The following is a 22706-nucleotide window of genomic DNA, read 5'->3' on the forward strand; positions in this document are numbered from 1 at the left end:
AAATATCTTCATGGAACATGATCTTTACTTAATACCCTAATGATTTTTGGCATAAAAGAAAAATTGATCATTTTGACCCATACAATGTGTTTTTGCTATTGCTACAAATAGCAAGACTGATTTTGTGGTCCAAGGTCACATGTCTTAATTCATTTTCAAAGATGGGAATCATATTTATTTTATTTTATACAACAGTTCTTTCTGGTCCTCAAATCTGATTGGCTGAGAGGAGTGCAATATTCTAGTGATATCAGAACACTTGCGGTATTTGTCATGGGCCAATATAATTTCATAAATAATACTGTTTTTGTGTCATGTTATGTAGTTTTAATAGTTATTTTAAGCGAGAATGTACTATCACAATATATTAAACATATGAGTGAATGTAAATAATTTTACTACTTTGATCTGAGTAAATTTTGCCATGTTTGGCAAAACATTTTAAGAATTTTTTTTTCATTATTAAGAAATGTTTTTCAATTTATTGGATTTATTTATAGACAATGTATTAATAAATATGCCACTTTTCTGTGTCCTTTTTTCCAAGCAAAACATGTCTTGGGAATATTGTTTTATATACAGTAATTTAACATAATTCTATTACGTTTATTGGTATAAGTCGATTCTGTTAATTCTGTTATATGCAGTTATAGAAAGATATAGTAAAAATGTCTTAAGATGGTTAAAATATACAAATTAATTAAAGTATAACAAATTAATATCAAACAAATTTCAAGTTGACCTCAAAAGTAAGCTACAGTAACTCTCTATAAGCAACAATAAGACTAACTTCATGTTTATTCTGGTAAATTATTGCCATTGGGTAAAATGGGTTATAATAATAATAATAATAATCATGCATTTTTTAATTTAATTTAATTTAATTTAATTTTTAAGTGCCTATCCATTACTCTGGTATGCCCAGGCATAGAGAAACACAGTAATATTAGTGCACTACTGCATAACAGGAAGAACCCACCTACACCCGGCTGGATTAGGAGAAGAATCATGCAAAACAATCATGCGGAGTGATCACAGATGACTGGATCAGGCATGATTTTGAGGAAAACGGAAAGGAATAAAAAGAATCAGATTAGATGTGCTGACAAATCCGATTGCGCTGACATTTCTTTTTTGTAAGTCTGGCTATTTTCCCACCCTAATCTCTCTTAAGTGCACTCTTCGCTGGCTGGATTCACAGTGATTCAAGACACCGGGATCAAGCTGACACAATCTGGCAGGATATCTCAGAACACCGTTATGGATCACCTCTCCCAAATTGCGGAAGAGTAGATCAATAGCCCAGAACCACGAAAAGCAACTTTAATACAAAACAACAAACTGTGTGAAAGTCACAGCGACAAGAGCGAAAGGGCATTAGGAGGTGACGCTGAGATCAGGTGACGGCTAAACATGATCTAATCCAATTAGTCACAATTAGTTTAAGTAGAATTACATGTCTGATTATCTAAGTGCATATCTGAGGAGCGCTAAAGGAGAGACTAGAATTAATAGTGTGTCCTGTGGTGCGGCATGTTCCCAAATCAAAAACCCTGCAGGCGGTGATGGAGCCTGATGCTATCAAAGAATGCACATGCTGCATGGAGATTTTCTTCTCTGGCTTCTGTCATTTCTGCTATTCTCCAAGCAGCCCATCAGAGCCAATCTGCACTGCTGTGGCCTCTTCATGGCAGATTGAGTATGTAAATGAGGCCTGTGGAGAACAGAGGGGCCCCAGAAGAACAGGGAACGGGGCCCGGGAATGCTCTCGCCGTGCAAGATACACCGGTTGAGTGGAGAACAGAACTTTATGAAGGAGACAAAAGTTTTGTGCGGTACCTGAGGCAAGGCCTGGATCACAGTGTCTAGTAGCGCACGCATTCCCACAGCCATCTTAAGTAGCTTCAGCACTGAAAGGAGAGGAGAGACAGCTTACTGTACTGTATATACATGAAATACACACAATTTGTTCAAGACAATTTCAAATATACAAATTCAAAAGGAATACAATTTCAAATACTCAAATACCTGATAAAAACCCTGATTTTTTTATTTGTGACCCTGGACAACAAAACCAGTCTTAAGTAGCATGGATATATTTGTAGCAATAGCCAACAATACATTGTATGGGTCAAAATGATCATTTTTCTTTTATGCCAAAAATCATTAGGATATTAGGTAAAGATCATGTTCCAAGAAGACATTTTGTAAATTTCTTACCGTAATTATATCAAAACTTAATTTTTGATTAGTAATATGCATTGCTAAGAACTTTATTTGGACAACTTTATAGGCGATTTTCTCAATATCTTGAAAAAAAAAAATCTCTCTTATTGCTAATAATTGTTTTCATGTAATGGCTGATAGATGGCCAATTTAAAAATCACATCACCTTTTCATACAGTGTTCGGGAGTAAGTAGTTACATGTAGCGGAGTAATGCAATTTAATTACAAAACAAATGCAACTGTAATTAAAAAAAAATGTTATTAAATTAGTTACTTAAGAAAATGTTAATGATCACGAAGGGGGTTACATCTAAACATTTTCACACACACACACACACACATAGATTTAATTGATTTCTTTCCCAAATTGCACTGACTACTCTAAAATATGAGACCCTAATGTTTCACAAGTTTAGGACACAGAGTGGGACACATTTCAAAATGAATGAGAAATTTAAATGTATATTTTAAATGTAAATTCAATGTAAATGTGATCAGTTACATATTTAATACAGTAATTGAAATAGTTACACTACTTATTACATTCTAAATAGGGTAACTTGTAATCTGTAAACTTATTACATTTACAAAGTAACCTTCCCAACTCTGTTTAAACATTTAAAATAAAACACTAAAAAATAAAAATAAAGTGAATTAGTAAGCATCACAAAATTATTACACATTATAAAAAATTAATATTAATTTTAAGGCCATGGTTATTTAAATGTTAGTGTCCGAAAATATGAACTTTAAGTGTGATGACAGAAAACGTATTCCAAATATAAAAATAGGGAAAGTAAAATATCTACACTACCAAAACAGTAAGATAAAAAAAAAAAAAACTATTATTTGATATTACTATTTGATAATTTTGTGAAATATTACAATTTAAAACTAAATATTTTAATATTTTTAAATAGTTTATTATTAGGGTTGTCAAACTAATAGTTGCATACAAAGTAAAAGGTTGAGTTTGCCTAATAAATTACACTGGTGTGTAATTTTTATGTATATATAAATACACACAAATTAATGTATATATTTAAGAGAAATATGCTATTTATGTACAAAATATTTATAATATAAATTATATAAAATTATAATAAATACATATGCTTGTAAATATTTCTTAAATATATACATGAATGTGTTTGTATTTATATATACATAATAATGACACAGCACACACACATATATTAAGCAAACTCACTTTTATTTTGTATTTTACTTTTTATTTTGATTAATCGTTTCTTTAAAAATTAAATTAAATTAATTCAGGGAAAACTCTTACTTAATAGTGAACATGTGTTCCCTGTTCTAATGTGTTCATTCAATGTATTCCAGTAGGAGTAAAAATAAATTACACTTTTAATTTTGACTAAATTGGCCTAAAAAGCTTAAACTGTAACTCAACCTTTTAACAAAATAGACAGCAAAAAATGTGCACACAGTGGATGCACTGTTTCTTTAAAAGTGGCCAGTGGAAACTAATTCTCATGTAATTTTCACAGTGGTCAGATCACAGAGCATGTTATTATTGGGGTCGTGCACTACACACACGGAGCTTTAATGACGTTGATGACAAGGCTATTCAGCTGTGGAAGAGATGCCGCTGTGGAGGTTTAGTTAATTGCAATCATGGCCGTAAGTGGATGATGCCTGTGACTTTCATTACGGGAATGTCTGAATGAGTGCAGGAAGAAATAGGCTGCGTATACGTACAGAAACACACACACACAACCTGATGAGAACACAGTCATCTGAGCAGGTGTGTTTGCTTGGCCATCTCTGTTGAGGGAATAATCAATAAAGACTCACCCAGCAGCTCTTTCATTAGAGGAAGAATAATCGTTCCAAGTAGACAAGCACCCCAGCTTCCCACACCGTGTGTGTTATGAGCATATAAGCTTGTGAGTGTGTGTGTAAGAAATACATGGAGTGGCTGTGTGAACTGAATTTCTCATTACAGCCATCTGGACTCTTTCTACACAGACTACGGCTTCTGCTGAGCAGTCTGTGAAACAACAGAGATCCCGAGGGTGACATACACAACCGGGTCTGATCTACTGAGGCTAACAGGCAGCGTGCTGAGGAGCGTAACTTTTGCAGCAAAGAAAAATGGACTATGGACTACGGAATATAAGAGGGCAGAAAATACGAACCACGAGCGATCCGCAGCACCCTCATGATGCGAATGATGGTGGGGTTGATGGGAAGGGAAGCGTTGACCTCAATTTCCTCCAGTGTTATGCCCATAATAGACAACAGAACAATGGCAAGATCCAACTGGTTCCACCTGCGGAAAGACACTTGTTACATTAATTATAAATAGTAATTAAATATTAGTTATTAATAGTAAAAAAAAAAAAAAAAAAAAAGTAATGCTGCCTTCTAGTCATGTCAGAATTATTGTATTTATAAGATGTGCTCACATGAGTGTTGTATTTAACTACTAATTGTTTTTTTTTAAGTATTCTGAATTAAATTAAATTAAATTATTAAATTATTCATTTTAATTTTCTAAAAATAGTTTGTTAATATTACAATTTACCTTATTTCTGTTGTATTTATCCAATCGAAATTAAATTTTATTTACAGAATTTACAGAATTTAGCATTTTAAGTTAAAGTTATTCATTTTAGTAGAAAAAAAAAATGGTTTTAATAACACTGGTGTTCAAAAAAAAAAAATTTTTGGATTAAATTAAATTGAATAATTATTCAATTATTCATTTTAATGTAAGAGAAATTGTTTAATTTTACAATTTATCGTATTTCAGTTGTATTTATCCAATCTAAATTACATTTAATTACTTAATTAAATTATTCGTTTTGATATAAAAAAAATATATATATGTTTTTAATATACACTGCTGTTCAAAAGTTTGTGATCAGTAAGAATTTTAATGTTTTTTAATCGAGTCGCTTAAGCTCATCAAGACTGTATTTATTTGATTAAAAACACAGAAAAAACTGGAATATTGTGAAATATTATTGCAATTTCTAATATTGGTTTCCTTTTTTAATATACTTTAAAATATAATTTATTTCTGTGATGCAAGAAGTATTGTTATATTGTTAGAAATGTGATACTGAAGACCGGAGTAATGATGCTGAAAATTCAGCTTTGCCTCACAGGAATAAATTATATTTTAAAGTATATTAAAATAGAAAACTCTTATTACAAATTGCAATAATATTTAACAAAATTGCATTTTTTCTCTATTTTTGATCAAATAGATACAGCCTTGATTAGCATAAGAAACTTACTGATCACAAACTTTTGAATGGCAGTGTAAAGAAAAGAAGTTTTACATTGACGTTACAATTTATTTAATATACATTTTGTATACTGTTGATGAAAAACTGTCAGGCTGCCAGAAAATCTTACACATTTAGCTGGTTTATGAACCAAAATGACATTGTCCATAAGTCTCCATTGTTAACTGCATCCTTTACTTATTGTACCAGTTTTAAGAGAGAAATTTCTTCTCTTCTTAAAAAGGCAGAATGAAATATGACATTTCCCAATGTGCTAATTTTCAAAATCACTTCAATATCACAATATGACTTCCTCAATCCTACAACTCCAAAGGACTTAGCATAGTATCCTGAAAAAATACACCAGGCAAAGTGTGCAAACACAATTTCAAAAACGCAAAGCGGTGAAAATCTGAAACTTCGTTTTGTGCAAACAACCCTTATTTGACCCTGCATGTTACTTCTCTTTTCCAGCAGACTTCTCAGCATGTTCATTGTCTAAATATGGCTTCAAACTTTGCGGCTAACTTTAAATAACTCCCTCTGAGGGTCAAATATAACACTGTCATGGGTGAGGTAGAGCCTAGAGTCTGTTTTAGGACACCTCAATATTCTGGGGCCTGCAGCCATGAGAGGTGTTTCATTAGATATGTGGGGAAATTTAAGTCAAATGATTAACACAAAGCATTTCTACATTTTTTCCCACCAGTTTCGCCCAGTGATCAAAGCGTACTTCCATCCTCCATCCCTGCGGACTTGGAGTTTGTTGCATGGAAGAGCCGATCAAAGTAACAGAAAACCATTTCCAGTGTTGTAAATCAATAAAACTCTTAAACCTTCCTGAACCCTCCTGAACAGCATGTTCTGAAATGTCTAACACTGTAGTTTCAACTCTTTGGTGAGAGATTTGCTTTAAAATCATATCAATTATGTTGTGTCAAAGTTCTCATTAGTATGCAAATAGCTGCTTTACATTTCCCTACACATGGATTAGGGATCAGGGAATACATTGACATGATAGGCTCTTTATTGCACTATTGAAAGAGAAAGCTGATTACTTGAGAACTTCTAATGGCCTATCAACTTCAGTAAAGGGCCTAATCCCCATTTTGACTGATTATTCAAAACTAATTAAAAGAGTAACGGATCATTCAAACTCTATATAGAGAATACATGTGCTAAATTTTGCCTACACATATGCTATGCACATTTAAATTGTAGAATAAAGGATTTACCACTTCTTTGTTACTAATTTAAGAGGAACAGATGCCATTTGGGATGCTTTCTCATTGTTTAAGCCTTAGGCAGTGTGAATTTGGATAATTCAGGAGGGGTTCTTTTACCAAAACCACAAGCGATATAAATTCGGTTCTTGCTTTTTCACCACAGACGCCAGAGCATTCAGACCTCGATGTGCTTCTGACAGTCTGAGGCAAACCAAGGAATCTCAAAGCTGTGACATCATTTCAACCGATTTGGCTTTAAGAAGACTAACAAACCCTATTGCGTTCACACACGCAAACAATATCACTGATAGAAGCATTGGAGCTCCTTCATGGGAATGGGTTTAAATATGTAAATATGATTTGGTTTGGATCAACTACCTCAAATGTAACTTTTGAGAGGGTCACTTCTACTACCTGTCCTTGAAGAAGCGGCGAAATCCAAAGGCGACAAGCTTGAAGACGGACTCTAGGACAAATATGATTGTGAAAATGTAGTTACAGATCTTCAGAGCCTCATCCAGAACCTGTTAAAACACAGAGGTTGCAAAAAAAACGTAAGCATAGCTTAAAACAAGCACGTATTTAGAGCAGAAAAGCAGAAAAGGTGATGAGATTAAAACGCCAATTGAAACACCAATCTAAGTTGGCATCTTTAGGGGCTGATAGTCAGTGGACACTGCCAGGGGTCTGGCTGTTCTCTCGTCCACCACACAGTAATTAAGACCAGGCTAAGTGTGACGACGCACCAGAAAATCAATTGATTCTGTTCACAGAATGAGTGCAGTAAGTGGTCAAAGCCTAACAATACCCCTTTGCTCCACTTCCTCCAGGATTCTGTGGGCCACCGGGGCTCTAATTAAAACAGACTGCTATTTATAGCCACAGGTGAGGTCACAGACCTCCATTAATGATGGGTGAAAACCCTGGGAAACATTGCAACAGAGCTGACTAATAGGAATAGTGAACAACAGTTTTGATTTGAGGAGAGATAGCAAATAAATAAATGAATAAAGTCCAATTATAATCATGTTTTATAAATTAAATAACATAACAACAACAACAACAACAATATAATAAAAAAAATAATAATAATACTTTAAAAAGAATATGTCTTTCCAACTTTCTTTGTGCTCTTGGAAAATAAATAAATAAATAATTCTAATAATAGTAAATACATTTAATACATAAAACATTTAAAAGTCCAATGTTAATCATGATTTAATAATATTAATAGTAAATAATCTAAAACCTACAAACAAATCTTTCCAACTTTTCTTGTGCTCTCTAAAAATAAATAAATACATAACTTATATAATAACTTATATACAATTTGTAAATAAATAAACATTGAACAATCCAATGTTTTATAAACATAATAATAATAATAATAATTTTAAAACCTACAAACTTCTCTTTCCAACTTTTTTGAGCTCTCTAAAAATAAATAAATACATAAATAATTTGAAATAAATAAATAAATAAATAAATAAAAGCATTTAACAGTCCAGTGTTAATCATGTTTTATAAATTAAATAATAATAATAATAATAAGAATTAATAATAACAATTTAAAAACCTACACACTTTTCTTTCCAACTTTCTTTGTGCTCTCTAAAAATAAACAAACAAATAAATAAATAAAATAAATAAATAACATTTAATAGTCCAATGTTAATCATGTTTTCTAAATCACATAATAATAATAATTTTGCAACCTACAAACATCTCTTTCCAACTTTCTTTTGACTCTCTAAAAATAAATAAATACATAAATTATTAAATAAATAAATAGAAACATTTAACAGTCCACATGTAAAACCTGTTTTACAAATGAAATAAATAATAATAATAAAATTTAACAACAATAATAATAATTTAAAAACCTACAAACTTCTCTTTCCAACATTCTTTGTGCTAAATAATAAATAATAAACAAATAAACAAACAAACAGTCCAATGTTAATCATGTTGTATAAATTAAATAATAATAATAATAATAATAATAATAATAATAATAATTTTACAACCTACAAACATCTCTTTCCAGCATTCTTTGGGCTCTCTAAAAATAAATAAATACATAAATGATTCTAATATAATAAAATTAATTAATTAATAAACAATAAACCAAAACATTTTAAAAAGTATAATGTTAATTATGTTTTATAAAATAAATGAATGAATGAATTAATGAATTAATAAATTATTATTATTATTATTTACAAAACCTACAAAATTCTCTTCAACTTTCTTTGTGCTCTCTAAAAATACAAAAATAATAAAATATTCTAAAATAATAATGTAATAAAATACATAAACATAAACAAACAAACTAATAAATAAAAAAATGTTTCTATTTCTTTAACTTTTTACCTTTTTAAAAGAACCACAAAACCATCAATGGTAATTTATAGTGGTCTTTTACCATGAAAACTGACCTTTGTCATAAAGTAATGAAAAAAAAAAAAAAAATCAGTTCAGAAGAACTATTAAACCACCCAAATGATTTAGAGGAATCCAATCTAAACTCCCAGAGCATATCTGCTAACTCATGTTATTGTTTTAGTCCTCTATTGAATATTCATGAATTGTCTCTGTAGTGTAATGCAGGGGGGAAAGACAGATGAGGGAATATGCATACATTTCCGTGCATACGCTACAGTGTGGTTTATTTTGGTGAGGCATTACTCTCATAAGGCTTGTCTTTAGACACAGGCAATGGTACAAAATGTCTTGGAGCAGCACACTGAAAGTGCAACTAACTATAATAACATAAAGATTAAGATTATATGCTCACTGCTATGATATAATCAAAATACTGTATAGCAAAAAGAGTACATAAACATTAGCTGCCTAATCAGCAAATATCATGCAGAGCCATAAAATGAGATAGCGGTGAGTTGAACTTAGAGTAACATTTTTGCAGTTACATAACCAGCGAGTTCATTTCCTTAATGGAATATCAACAAGCGCATACAATCTCACTTCTGGCGTTCCAAGAAGTACCTTAGGTTGCTGGTAGTGCTCCATGGACATGGTGATGACATTAAGCCCGATGACAATCGTGATGAACAGGTCCAGATAGTGGCTGGTGCACATCTTGTGGATGAGAAGCCGTGTAGGTGAGTAATCGGAGTAGTAGGGTTTACTCTGGGCTTCTGAAGAACCATGGGAACAGGGAGGAATCATGAAATAACAGTACTGAAACAAACATTGTTTTGTACACACTCATGCCCACACTGAGAAAATAGGGGAAGAGGGAAAGAACCAGTGGGAAAGAGAAGAAAAATATACAGTAGATCATACTATATCTCTATAAGTTCACACAGAAATGAAAATTGACTTCCTCATCCTGATGTTGTTCCAAACCTGCTTGACATTATTTTTTCTGTGGACCACAAAAGAAGAAATTCGAAAGGCTGTGCTGACCTCTCTTTTCCATGAATCACACAGTTTTTAGTCTCTAAAAATAGTGCAAATGCACCATAAAATTATTTTAAAATGGTCCATATTACTTGTGTGTCATTTAAAGTGAATCACTGCAACTGAACTGAGTCCATGAGTTACACCTGAGAACCTATTCAGTTAAATTTGTTAAAGAACTATTTGTTTTATGAACTGGATCATTCATAAGTAACACTAAAACATTGAGTCATTAACACTGAACCTTTGATTCAGTGAGTTGAACTTGAAAACTGAATCAGTCCAATTTGTGAAGGAATCATTTAAATTAGTTTTGTAATCCAAAAAAATCATTCATTTACAAATTTTAACTTTATGCAAGTAGCAAAATATTTAGTCTGATTAACACTAAATAAACAAGTCACCAAAACTGAATCATTGAGTCAGTGAGTTGAACTTGAAAACTGGATCAGTCCAATTTGTGAAGGAATCGTTTAAATTAGTTTTATGATCCAAATCATTAATTGATTTGATTCAGAGGAATGATTCATTTACAATTTTTTTTACTTCTAAGCAAGTAGCAAAATAAATGAAGCTTGATTAACACTGAATCATTGAGTCAATGAGTTGAACTTGAAGACTGGATCAGTCCAATTTGTGAAAGAATCGTTTAAAATAGTTTTATGATCCATATCATTCATTGCTTTAACCCAAAAGAATGATCCACTTACAAATTTTAACTTTCAGCAAGTAGCTAAATAAATTCAGCCTGATTAACACAAAATCGTTGAGTCATTAACACAGGATCATCGAGTCAGTTTTACGATCCAAATCATTCATTGATTTGATCCAGAGGAATGATTTATTTACAATTTTTAACTTCTAAGCATTTAGCAAAATAAATGAAGCTTGATTAACACTGAATCATCGATTCAGTGAGTTGAACTTGAAAACTGGATCTGTCTAATTTGTGAAAGAATCATTTAAAATAGTTTTATGACCTGGATCATTCATTGATTAGACCCAGAAAAAAATTATTCATTTACAAATTTTAACTTTTCAGTGAGTACCAAAATAAATTTAGCAAAATAATTTCATTAACACTAAATCAGTCAGTGAGCTGAACCTGAAAACTGGATCAGCCCAATTTCTGAAAGAAAGCTTTGGTTTGACTCAAAAAAAAAAAAAAAAGATTTATTTACAAATCTAAACCGTTCAGTGAGTTAAAACATAAATACATAGTGTTCCTCACATAAAGCTGTTATTTGACTTGTAATATAGTGCTTAAGTTGTATGGACCATTTTTATGATACTTTGGTAATGGTGCTTTTCATTAGCTTGAAAGCAAAACAGCCTTCAAAATGTCTCTGTTTGAATAGCACAGAAGAAAGTCATGGGTTTTAAACAAAATGGTCTGAGTAAATGACAATTTTCATTTTCGTGCAAATTTTTCTTTTAACTGTGATTATGTTTCTGTGGTCTGTCCCAAATATCAAAGGCAGATCAAAGGCAAAGAAGCCCAGATTGAGGGGACAGGATGCCTGAGATCTGCTCGCTCACAGACACCTCAACAAAATGAATTGTCCTACTGTCATGGATTTTCTAATGAGATTCCCTGAGACATAAAAGAAACTCCATTCCATTTGGATGGACTTGTGCCTATGCTAGTTGTGCTGATCCATTTCTATTCTTTGTGATTTCTCTCTGTTGTTCGCTAAGGATGGAGAGGACAGGAGGGATGGCAGAGCAGCAGGGGGCCGGGGGGCTTATCATCTCAACACACAGGCAGGGCTGTGAGCGGCAGCTGTGTTCCCTGTGGTCCTGTCAGCCCATTAGGCAGGCTTTTTCTGGCACCAGCCACTGGACCGAAGGAACAGGTGCTGCATTCAACCTTTTCTTTTTCATATATAATGATGCCACATCAGCAGTATTTGTTTAATCACATGGCTGCTCCCCATTGGATAGTGAATTCGAGTATGACTCATCTAGAACACGTCCAAATAATTTGCTCGTTAAAAGTGATGTGAGTAATGTTTTGGATGTTCATCTCAGTTTAACATGTAGGTATAAGTAAGCCACTGTCTATGTTTGTGTGTTCAGTACAGACTTTGGGTCTTTGTTAGTTCTGTTAAACGATTAATCGCGATTAATCACATCGAAAATAAAAGTTTTTGTTCAAATAATATGTGTGTATACTGTGTATATTTATTATGTGTATATAAGTACACACACATACAGTACATATATTTTTAAATATTTACACGTATTTACATGTACATATTTATATTCATATAATTTATATATATATATATATATATATATATAAAATGTATTTAATATATAGACATAACATTTTTCTTTAATAAGTACATGCATGTGTGTAGTTATATATACACAATAAATATACACAACTCACACACATATATTATGTAAACAAAAACTTTGATGGCGACCGGAGTTCGAGTCCTGACTCGTAGTCCTTTGCCAATCCTGTTCCCAACTCTCCACCGCACACTTTCCTGTCATTCTCTAAAAGCATGAAAAAAAAAAAAAACTTTTATTTTGGATGCGATTAATCATGATTAATCATTTGACAGCACATTTATGTTAGTGATGAGGACCAGTCAGCAGTGTTATTTTAATAGAGGTGCGACTATAAATTGATTTGTGGATAAATTCTGTGATTTACACAAATGCATCATGATTAAACTAAGCTCAGAATCGATTCCAGAGATAATCGTGATGCATTTGGAAAATCTAATCGATTTATCATCACACTATATTTTAATATTGTTTATTACTACTAGCATTTATTAGAATTGTGAATTAGCTTTTATTTTTGTATTTTCAGTTTTCATTTTAATTTCAAATTTCAAATTTTCATTTATGTTTCTCATTTAATATTGATATATTTTAGCGTTATTTCAGTTAACAAACATACATTTTTTTTTTTTTTATTTTTTTTAGTTAATAACAGCACTGGGAGTGACTTTGCAGATTACATCAAGTGACTGCTTTACAAGTGAGTTGTTGATTCATTCAGTTTACTCAAAAGTGCTGATTTGTTCAGGTATGAAACAAGTGACTTGCTGAATTTGAAGCAGCATACTAGTATAATAATCTACTTCTTTCAAACAAAAAATATGACAAAAATAGTAAGAGTAGTATACTGACTTGACCGTTTTGTTTCAAAACACTGGACGAAATGCCACTATTCTGCTTGGAGACACACAGTGCTTCTGTTTTGACTTTGTTTAGAACTATTTTTGTTAGGAAAACAAAAACAAAGAGAAATTATCTGGAAATATTGTCTTGAATGCAAGTTACTTAATATTCACTTCTCGTTTACTTTATGTATAAAAGCAATATTATATAAAATACGCTTTCTTTGCTCATGTGGTATCTCTTAAACATGCATGTGACGTATACGGGGTCACTCTAGTGTGAATTCTCAGGATGAGATGCCAGCAACACCGGTTTTGTGGGTAATTACCAAAGGAATCTTCGAACCCATCTGGCTTTAATTCGGCTAATAGGAGCCATGCTCCCGGTGTTTTTAAATGTGCTGACTCAACATTACCTCCACTTCATAATGTACAATTTATGAATCTTAAACGTCCAGACTTGGCTAAACGTTGCCATTTTGGTTGTTATTTATTTATTTACCTTATTTATTGTTATTTTTTACGACTCCTAGGATCTAACAAAATCTGAGATGAGGTCAGTGCTCTGCTCTTTAACCCATGTGTTATAAATTAATTTATTTGGGCTGCAGACAACAGTATCCAGGGGGGCAGCAACCATTCACTAAGACCGAAAATTGCTGTGTCGACTGCCCCAGTTTCAGAGATGCTCAATTACAGGGGACAGTTGGGATGGGAACAGGTGTATGTTCACAGCCTGGTTTTACAGTAGACAGGTCAGCTCCCACAGGACATCCCCACTCATCTACTTCCATCCTACCCTCTTCAGTGAGACGCTCTCCCTTTATGCACTTTCATTCAAAAAAAGCTTGTCTTCCGCTGGTGGGACAAATCTCAGTTTTGATTGGCTCACATTGCTGGTTCCAATCCTGCTAAGCATAATAATACTACTAATAAATCAGTGACAGAGGGAAAGCGGTCTCCATAACCGGATGTTTATATCAAATGAGTACTGCACTGAGTTTAATGAAAGAGTCTCAAATCAGATGGCCTTTTGTGCTCCAACTACAAAAAAAAAGTTGGGAGAAAGTGAAGGTCTTGGCATCCTATTTACGGAAAATGGATTGAACTTTTGTTTCCTATTGGCAGCGGTGCCTCTCTGATGTCATGCCATTGCAATGGGTCCAGCTAACGTCCACATCAGCCAAATCAGCTTAAACAGAATTTAAAGTGAGGGAGAATGGATCAAAACTATTTTTAACCAACGCGAGAAGAATGAAATAGCGGTGGAGAATGTGGCTCTTGGACCTCTCCATCTCTGTCTCTATTTTTGTGGCACAAGCTAATGATACCATGACTATGATTTAATGAGACATTCTTTGCTTAGATGGCAATTTTAGCCCATTCCAATTCCATCTATGAGAACAACGGCCAGATTATTGGGTGAAGCAATTGAAGGTTTCAGGCTGAATGATACCACATTTGAATATAGCCACAAAACACCGGACGCCCACCAGTCTTGGACGTGCTAACTGTTAAAACTCAATGCAATACCCATCAGCCCCGAAAAGGAGCGTACGACAACAAATCTCTTGGCCTTTTCGTCCCACTGAGACTTCATGCTGGTCTTGATGCTTTCGACTTGATTCTGGCTTTGCCGCAGCTCACGTGCACTTGGAGGAAAACAGCTCTTAAAAGAAACTTTAAAAATAGGAACTCTGGACCCCATAAAATTATTAAGTGCATGAAAGCCTTTTTATAAATATTTGCAAAATGCAATGAGTAAATCCATCATGAAAAAATGTAAGACGCTGAAATATATAAATATGTTTTTGTTTTTTTTTTAAACACAAAACCCCATTTATTATCTTTCGGTAAATACTTTGCCTATCAACCCATCTTTTAGGAGGTCCAAAGTCCTTTTAGGAAACATTTTAATATATAATAGAGAAGAGAAAAGATGTGGAAGGTGTCAATCCAAGAAATTAACCATATAGCGGCTAGTACCTCAGAAGCTAAGTCAGTTGGGAAATACAGACAAACTCTGATCCATTATCTACATGATTTGTACTACAAACACCATAAATGGTTGATTCTGAGGGCCTGAAGTTGGACATCGCTGATGTTCTGAAGGTTGACGTAGCTTTATAACTAGGCCACTGAGCAATGTGTTTGGGAATAATCTGTCCATTATGCAGACTTTATGAGTCATGTGAGGTGAAATTCATGAGCACTGGGGAATTGTGGGCAGTGGGAGGACTAGACTGTTATTTAAAGGAAGAGCCAGAGAAAAATTCTAAAGCCTGCATGGCAAAATGTCAGACAAAAATAGAAAGGGGAAAAAGCAGAGATGATAAAAACAGCCATCTGAACGGCAAATTGCAGCTTCATTTGTTTTACGCTGAATGGTTTTTAATTGAGGCTGGTTTTACCCCCCTGAAGTGCATGGTCAATGAGTTGCTCCTAAAGTAATGAGTCAATGTCTGCTGGACATACTGCTGATGCACCCCAATGCAAAAATTAGTTTGGCAGACCCTGCACTTGTTCACTTTCTATTTGGCACAATACACCAGCAGACACCGAGTCAAAAACAACAGGAAATGACAGACTAAATGCCTGCTTCAAGCAGGCAAAAGAGAGAAAAATAACAAGGAAGAGAAGAAACTGGAAGCAAACAACATTTTTCAATAATGGGAGGCCATGATAAAGAAAACACACATACACTAACACCGACAAACATACACTGTAGGATAGATTAGGGTGAGAACACACAAGACACACACATAATATATCATGCTGGCAGACGTGGCAGACAAACCACACGTTCTTTCTGAGTCTGACTTGAGCAAGATGGGCCGTTTGAGATGGAGGCTGAATGGCAGAGGCTGGTGGATGGGCAACGGTGATGATGTGCAGAGAGCCGCAAGAGTGATGTCATTCTACATTACTCAACATGAGAGGTTAGTCAGAGTGCCTGACATATCTGACAATCAAAACCCGTTCTGAAACAATGAATGTGTCACATCCGAGATCATATGTTTGGTACATGACAGTCAACCACTGTTTACAACTGTGAAAAGAAAAAGAATCCAATCATTTTTCATCGTAGAACTTCCAAATCCAAACATTGTTGGTCCAGAGAGAATAACTGCATAAAAAGTATCACTTTTATCACTTTCAGCTCATGCTTTTCAGAGCAATCTTGGAACTTGTTGTGACACTTTATGCTTCTGTCTACTCATGATGAATGTTTGTATATGATGTTGCCACTGCTGGGGAGAAACTAACTAAAAGTACTGACACAAAATAGTGCAGCTTTTCCACTAACATGCAACATTTTGTGACAAACACTGTTTTTATGTCACACTGTATTGCAAACACTGTTTTACTGCCCAGGACAAAACTCAAATGCAATTTTCTATGATGTTTATCTCTTATATGTAGCGCTGCAAAGTCTGATTACTTTAAGTGTACAGATAGGAACAGGAATAAAGCTAAAGTTGTTAATATAAATGTTAATTTAATGTTTAACGCTGTATTTTTATAACAGGCTACTTATACTGGAATTATATTCATCATGAATATATAGTTCTTTCTGGTCCTCGAATCTGATTGGCTGATAAGAGTGTGACATTCTAGTGATAACAGAAACCGTTTGTATCACTCCGCTTGTGGTATTTCTCACAGAGGGTGTCATGTTGGATGACCAAATCCACTATCATTTTACAAATAATACTGTTTTGTGTAGTTTTAGACAAGAAGGTACTTGTTTAAACTTCAAATATGCAGTTTGTGAATAAAGATAACGTTTATTTGAAAATTCGCTTCGCCCTTTTTGGAGATGTGAAGCTGTTCAGCGTTTATGAACCCTCCAAGACCAGCTTCAACTCGGCCAGCTCTTCTGGAATTTGCCGTTAACTCTGATGTCTCTATAGTGGTTTAATATGAGATATAATTCATCCTGGGTAAATCTAACAGGCAGTCCTTGGTCTCATTAAGCTATTATTTGTTCCAGAGCAAATCGTTTTTGGCTGAGGGCAAAATTTCACCACATTATATTTTAAGTAAATTTAAATTTGTGGTGGAAGAAAAAAAGTTTGGACAAAAGAGGGTTTTTAAAGACACTCTGTTGTTGTTTCTTAAGTGTTTACACACTCATGCTGTTAAACTGTTGTATAAACGCAATATCACACTCGTAGCCGTGCAATATGGCTGTATATTGGCATGGTGTGATTACCTGCGGCCTCATGCTACACCTAAATCACACTGCTACTCGTGTACACTGTAAAAAAAAAATCAAAAAACACAATTTGTTGAGTCAACTTAAATTTGTTACCCTGCAGACTTAAACTGTTAAGTTCAGTCAACTCAAATAAGTTTAGTCAACTTGAAATGTTAAGTTGTACTATATGAAAACTTAGATATTTGAGTTGACTAAAACAATTTGGTTGTTAAACTTAAAAGCTGGGCTTGTTACCCAGCTGCCTTAAAATTTTAAGTTGAATGAACTCAAACATCTAAGTTGTCACTTAGTACAACTTAACATTTGAAGTTGACTAAACATTTCTGAGTTGACTGAACTTTAAAATGTAAAAAAAATTAAGGCAGATGAGTAACAAATTATTTTAAGTGGAATCAATAAATTGTTTTTTTAATTTGGATAGATAAAATATAAAGGCAGCATACAGCTATTAAAACGTGCAACTGCAACTGCAAGCAGCAGTTTTGAAGTAGCATCCCCAGACTAGTTGCTACTCTACATTTTTGAGTTTCTTTCAATAAAATAATCTGCTAAACACATAAATCTGGCAATGCACTCACATTAGCAAAAATGAGTAAGCAAAGCTCACACAGCTCACAAGCAGCTTTCTATTGGTCAAAGCAGTGAATCTGTGTGACTTGAACCTGTTGCGAAATCTGTGTGGGGAAATAATCTTCGCCTGCAAAAATTTCCAGAACAATGGTAAACCTGTCTGCAACTTTACTGATTCTGCTAAAACTAACAAAATCTACAAGGACCAATCACATAAACATCATAATCACCCCACCGATATATGTTATTTTCAAACGGCGATCAAGTGGTGCTACTTCAGCAGAATATCTTCACCTCTTCCCCTGTTATTTTCGTTCTATAGCTCACATGGCTTGTTTAACCACCCAGACAGTGTTACATCCCTCTCTCGGCTGGTATTTGTCAAGCCTCCACTCCCACAACATGACAAACAAGCCAGCCGTATCAGTACACAACTCTGAGAGGTTACAAAAAGATCATGTTGCACCAAGAGGTTACAACAACTCTCTCGCAGAAGCGACTTTTAACTCCGTTCTCTATCTATTCAGTTAATAAACCTACTCCCTACTGAATGAACCATGAAGACCCATAAAGAGATTAGGTGCACTTCCTGCCAAAAGGCATGAGTCTGCTAAAATGTAGGACACTGTGTGCATTTTAAATCAGAATCAAACTCTAAGTTGGATGTTTCTCGTATCCTTACACGAGGTAACAGAATATTCAGTTAATGAGCGATTCTTATTTATATGCAGTACATTTTAAGATGGTAACATGGGCTTTATAAAACCCACCAATGCATTTCCTAATCACAAACTGCATGTGTTGTATCCAACTGCGACTCTACTACAAAGTCAGGTGAGTTTATACGCTCACTCTCTAGAGGTAAAGGATCATAGCTTGACATATATCGGAGCAAAAGTAACTCTTTCAGCTGAAAACTTTACGCCATCTGTTCAATTTGGGGGGCTGTTGCTTGCCCAAGTTACATAAAGAAGACTTTGAGTCATTTTCACTTGCAGTAGGAAGAAAGGAAATGGTGTTTGGAGCTGCCAGGTTACATAAGCGACCGTGCTGCCTTCTGCTGCCAAGAGTGGAGGTTACACGACACTTAGTAATTTCATTTTCTCCCTCTGTCACTCGCCGTCTCATCGCTCCCCCAGTAACAATCGAGAGACTATACGCTTGCCTGCTAGAGATTACAAGAAAGATTGGTCGGTCGTCTCCAGTTCTATGTGGGTGCATAAAGTCTAATGCAATTAATGCTGACATCATATCTTCGTTAGGGTGTATTTGCTATCAGGGGCTATACCTTTTTAAAGTAACTGCAGATTCTGTGCATGGAACCTAAAGAATATGCCTGCAGAACTGCAGGATTAGAACATCCATCATTTATGAGGTTCTACACATCCCAGTACATTAACTAGTCATTTGAACTAATTTGATTGCGCTTTCACCTATGAATGAGAGTAGGCTGTCATGATTCTTTGATTAAATTTGATTACTCGCTTATAAAAATGATTAATCAGCAAAATAAAGTGGTGCATTCCACGGACAAGAATCCATGAAAAGCATTATTAGACTGTTTTCTAAGGCTGCACGAAATATTAAAAACACTTTAAAGCTTAGTGCCATTGTGAATTCACAAAGCTTGTGCTCTATTTGCGCTCTATTTATACACATTTACGTGCATCTCAGAGCGGCTCCGTTCACAGTAAATGCTGCTCCACACAAACAGCTATTATCATTTACATGCACGGACCGTCTCGTCTCGAACAGGCTCAAACTTATTCATTTATATATCTATAAATCTCTGATTTTGCATGTTTTGATGTCCACATGTTTTTGTGATGTTCAAATGGCTGTTTTATTTTTATCATAAAGAAGTGGCTAAATATTAAAGATTTAGTGGACATTTGAAATAAATGTTGATTAGTCAATATTAAACAAGGATTAGATTGCACTGTTAAGTGTTAAAAACAATCGTTAAGCCGCTGGCCTCTGCATGTATTTGATGTAATACATTATGTGCATAATTTGTTTTATTATGTATTTTAACTGTAAAACTGTAAAACTACATGAATACTTGCTTTTGATTTTTTATTTAAACCAATTATTATTACCTTATTGCTATTATATATGTATTTTAATAAATAAATACACACACACAAAATTATCTGATTATTCGATTAATCATCAGAATAATCAACTAGTAAATTTGTTGTGTTTTAATATATTTTTTGCTATTATATATGTATTTTAAGTCATTTTAAAGTCTATTGTTCACTTAGGTCTATTTTTATTACCACTAAAAAAATTATACAAATTATTACACACAAAAAATGTTGTGATTACTCGATTAATCGTCAAAATAATCATCCGATTACTAGATTACCAAAATAATTATTAGTGACAGCCCTAAATAAGAGTATGGTTATTTTTGTTCTCTTTAAAAAAAAATGCTATTACATATGTATTTAAAGTCATTTTAAAGTCTACTGCTACCACAAAAATGATCTGATTACTCAATTATTTGTCAGAAAAATCAACGATAACTCGATTTTTTTTGCAAAGCAGTTTTTTCTATTTCTAGTAATTATTATACTTGAAATCCTATGATATTTTTCCTTGCCACTCTTGCCTTTAGCTTGCTCAGTGAGGGGTTGTGTCACACTGTTTTTCTTTTCCTTTTATCTTATTTATTTTTATATTTTCTGCAATGCTGCTTTGGAACAACATCTATTGTACAAAGCACTATGCACATAAACATAATTAAATATTTAAAAGTAATGAGTAAGAAGAATCCACCCTTTAGCGTTTGATGATTTTTCTCGTCACACTGAAAAAGATAATTTACCTATAAATTAATTTGTGTCTTTTCATGTTCCATTATTTAATGTTCATGTAGGGTTAAATGGCAATGCAATGTATTAATAATAACGGCAAGGCAACAGATAAAGTCAACAAATAAATACCATCAATTTTTTATGAGAAAAAAAGTGAATTCAAATCTCCAACATTTGGATATTCAGAAAGTCAATTTCTTTTTAGAAGGACCCATCTGTAGCTTCCGTCTGTGCTTATCAACGAGGCATCGTCCTGAGTTTGAATGGATGATTAAAAATGCAAACATCCCTCGATAGTAGCAGGATAAGAATTACTACTATGCTGCAGCCTAAAAGGACCTACTGTAAATCAGATATGTTACCTAATCAAGGACACCTCCAAACGATATGCCTTTTTAATACAGTGTGTCCGGGCAAACTGCTGGCAGGACACATTTCTGATGAGGCACCTCAGAGAACGGCTAATAAATGGCGACTGGGGGAGGACACAGGTAGAGGAGAGGCAGATGGTTTCAGCCCTACTGCAGTGTGATATGATTAACCAGCCCTTTGATCCCACACGCGAGCATACAGCAGCGACGGCAGTCCAACAGGAGGGGAACAGAAGCTAATCGAGAGAGACAGACTGGCGGGGGGTAACACCCCCACCTCTCCTAAACAGAAACCCAAAACAGAATGATAAAATATGCTGAGGCTCACTGTAACCGGATCATCAACTAATTAACACATTGTCTTCTAATTGGAAGGAAAACAGAGCTTGTCATTTTTTAATCCCAAGTGCGATTACATAACTCAATCATAGCGTGAACAACGTTGACGCGTGCAAATGTGAACGGTGTTTAAAACGGAAAAAGTGTGATCATCCATACACTCGCAGCAGCATATGCTAATTAACGGTTATATCTATCTGTAGAGCTCTCATGTTTGAATACATAAGAACATACAGAGTCATAAACACTACACCAAACATATTTATTAGTGCATTCAGCACTTGGACGTTATACTGACACCTTCTGGTGTGGATGCATTACTTTGTTTATTAGCATAGCTGTGTATGCACAATTTAATCATAAAAAAGATGTTCATGTCTAGATCAAATTTATAATAATTATCACATCAGTAGTTTTATATGGAGTCTCCATAAAACACTGGTGATAAAACAAAATTGAAAGGGTTTTAAAATGCATAATTGAGAAAGAGGAAAGAGATGTTTTGCAATAACATTAGGGGAATGGGGGCAAAGAGAGACAAAAGAAAGTTGGAAAGAGAGAAAGAGAGAAAGTAGGAAAGAGAGGAGAAAAGGAAAGGGGTTCATGAGGGAGCTCTTGTTCACAGAGGCAGAACACAGACAGAAGGGGAGAGATAAGAGACTCTCAGCTACACTGAGAACAACACGGGTAAACATGTTCCATGCACAAAAATATTCCGCTTTTTGCATTATATAACTGGATTTTTTTTTTTTTAATTTGAAAAAGAACTGTCATAGGCGCTTGTTTCTGTACAGCAGATCAAACTTTAGGAAGGGACCTGAAAGTTACCTATAAATAAATAATAAATATAAACAATCTAAAATGCTATTTTATTCAGGTTTCATACGGCTAATACTAGGGCTGCAACATTTAACTGATACTGTCTAAACAGCATTTTCTTGTTAAATAGGAATTGCTGTATCATTATAAATTTTACTGTTGCTTTTGATCAGTTCCAATCAAAGTTTTAAACGGTTTTTACCGATATACTGTTATAATGTGAATACTTCTATTATACAATACAGTGTGTCCTAAAAGAAAGCAAGTGTTCATGTCAATATTAT

General features: G+C 33.9%; 1 protein-coding gene across 11 annotated transcripts in view; it reads right to left on the bottom strand.

The window, feature by feature from the left end:
- The window catches only part of cacna1g (calcium channel, voltage-dependent, T type, alpha 1G subunit), a 162906-nt gene that overhangs the window by 20382 nt on the left and 119818 nt on the right, over window positions 1-22706 (bottom strand). For all 11 annotated transcript variants that reach the window (XM_051124015.1, XM_051124013.1, XM_051124014.1 and 8 more), the window contains 4 exons: window positions 9720-9871; window positions 7128-7237; window positions 4390-4523; window positions 1840-1910 (listed from right to left, as the gene is read on the bottom strand). In XM_051124015.1, the coding sequence (XP_050979972.1) occupies window positions 1840-1910; window positions 4390-4523; window positions 7128-7237; window positions 9720-9871 (467 nt within the window). The remainder of the gene's footprint in view (window positions 1-1839; window positions 1911-4389; window positions 4524-7127; window positions 7238-9719; window positions 9872-22706) is intronic.

The sequence above is a fragment of the Labeo rohita genome, chromosome 12 (assembly GCF_022985175.1).
Source record: "Labeo rohita strain BAU-BD-2019 chromosome 12, IGBB_LRoh.1.0, whole genome shotgun sequence".
Taxonomy (NCBI): domain Eukaryota; kingdom Metazoa; phylum Chordata; class Actinopteri; order Cypriniformes; family Cyprinidae; genus Labeo; species Labeo rohita.